At 35.4% G+C, this 1315-nt stretch overlaps 1 protein-coding gene across 1 annotated transcript; it reads right to left on the bottom strand.

Annotated features, from left to right (window-relative positions):
- Nucleotides 1-11: 11 nt before the first annotated feature.
- Nucleotides 12-1065, bottom strand: LOC108679035 (carcinine transporter-like; the record flags this gene model as incomplete). Its single annotated transcript, XM_018167543.2, has 2 exons — nt 526-1065; nt 12-66 (listed from the first exon to the last, which is right to left on the bottom strand). Coding segments are annotated over exons 1-2 (378 nt in total), but the record flags the coding sequence as incomplete, so codon positions are not given.
- Between the last annotated feature and the right edge of the window lie 250 nt (nt 1066-1315).

The raw sequence follows: 1315 nt of genomic DNA, 5'->3' as shown, positions 1-1315 counted from the left end.
ACATCGTATACCCGACAGCTGTCGTATCTTCCAGTCTCGGCAGAAATGGGCGCACTCAAGTTGCGTCTGTAAAATTAAATAGTTCTCAATAAAGTTATGATTTGATCCAGTGTTTGAGAATCCTCAGAAAAAAAGACCTTTGCACACATACTGGTGTAAAAATTACAACGAATAAAGCAGTTTCAAAATGGCCAATGACTTAGGGATTATTTCTTGGAAGTGTTGAAATTGTAATGAAATTCAGATGTTTATAATTAGCCATTGTAAGGGCAGCGCGTTCGTAAAATGTAGTGGAATTCTTAACCTAATGAATTATTACTCGAAAAAGTTTGAAAATCTTCGGCGATGAAACACAGCATATGGAGATCAAATGACATCATAGTAATGGAGTATTCACGATTGGTTTTATTTTAGTAAGGGGTGTGTATTAAGCAGTGATGTTGCATTCACAGTTATTACTATAGTAGTTCTGTAGTTGGGCATGTACATCAAAATTATGATTTGATACACTTCTTAAGGGCTCACCTGACATCGAGAGGAAGATGCAGGAGTTCTGGAACTCTGCACCAATGTTCAGGTTCCAGGGTCACAAAAATGTGCGGGAAATAAATCAGGACTAAATTAAAGCAAAACGGAGCCATTGCGAGGAAAAGAAGCTTTTGGTAGCGGCCAAACTTGTCCAAGTATGGCACGATGTCGTCGAAATCCATAAGTTCCTCGTTGAGATCAGTGAGAGGCGCGGGATTCTTCGTTTTATTGGAAATTTCATCTTGTTTCTTTTTGAGGCTCTGCTGGTTGAAGCCTTCATCGTCGATGAAGGCTGCATTTACGTGGGCCTGCCTACTCATTCTGAGAATTTTTTCGTGGAAGTTGAATCAAAGTTTTTTCAGATTTTCACTTGATTTTTCTCAACAAAGCAAAACGAAAGTTCACTTTCATGTTTTTGACAAGAACTATTGTTATACACTCAAATAATCCTTCAATCGAAACTTATAAGAAATACACAATATTCTGAGGAATCAAGTGATGCAGAGTACATTAAAAATAGATCAAATTTATCATCATTGTTCAATTCTTTACGACAATTAACTTGAATTACAATTATTTATTTAGTGTTTGTTCAGTTTCTATTTTCAGAACTTGAAAATCGAAAATCCAGAGAAAATATCGAAATCTATGAAACCTGGCAGAAAAGGCATTAATTAAAGTAATTGCGATTTCCAAGTAAATAACTAATTTTTCATTAAGAAAACAAGGTTCCGCTTCAGTCATAAAATGGAAAATTTTATATGGCATGCAACATGTACTTATATTA

Source organism: Hyalella azteca, unplaced genomic scaffold, assembly GCF_000764305.2.
Source record: "Hyalella azteca isolate HAZT.00-mixed unplaced genomic scaffold, Hazt_2.0.2 contig3939, whole genome shotgun sequence".
NCBI classification, from domain to species: Eukaryota; Metazoa; Arthropoda; class Malacostraca; order Amphipoda; family Hyalellidae; genus Hyalella; species Hyalella azteca.
This window is presented reverse-complemented; position numbering and strand designations above follow the sequence as displayed.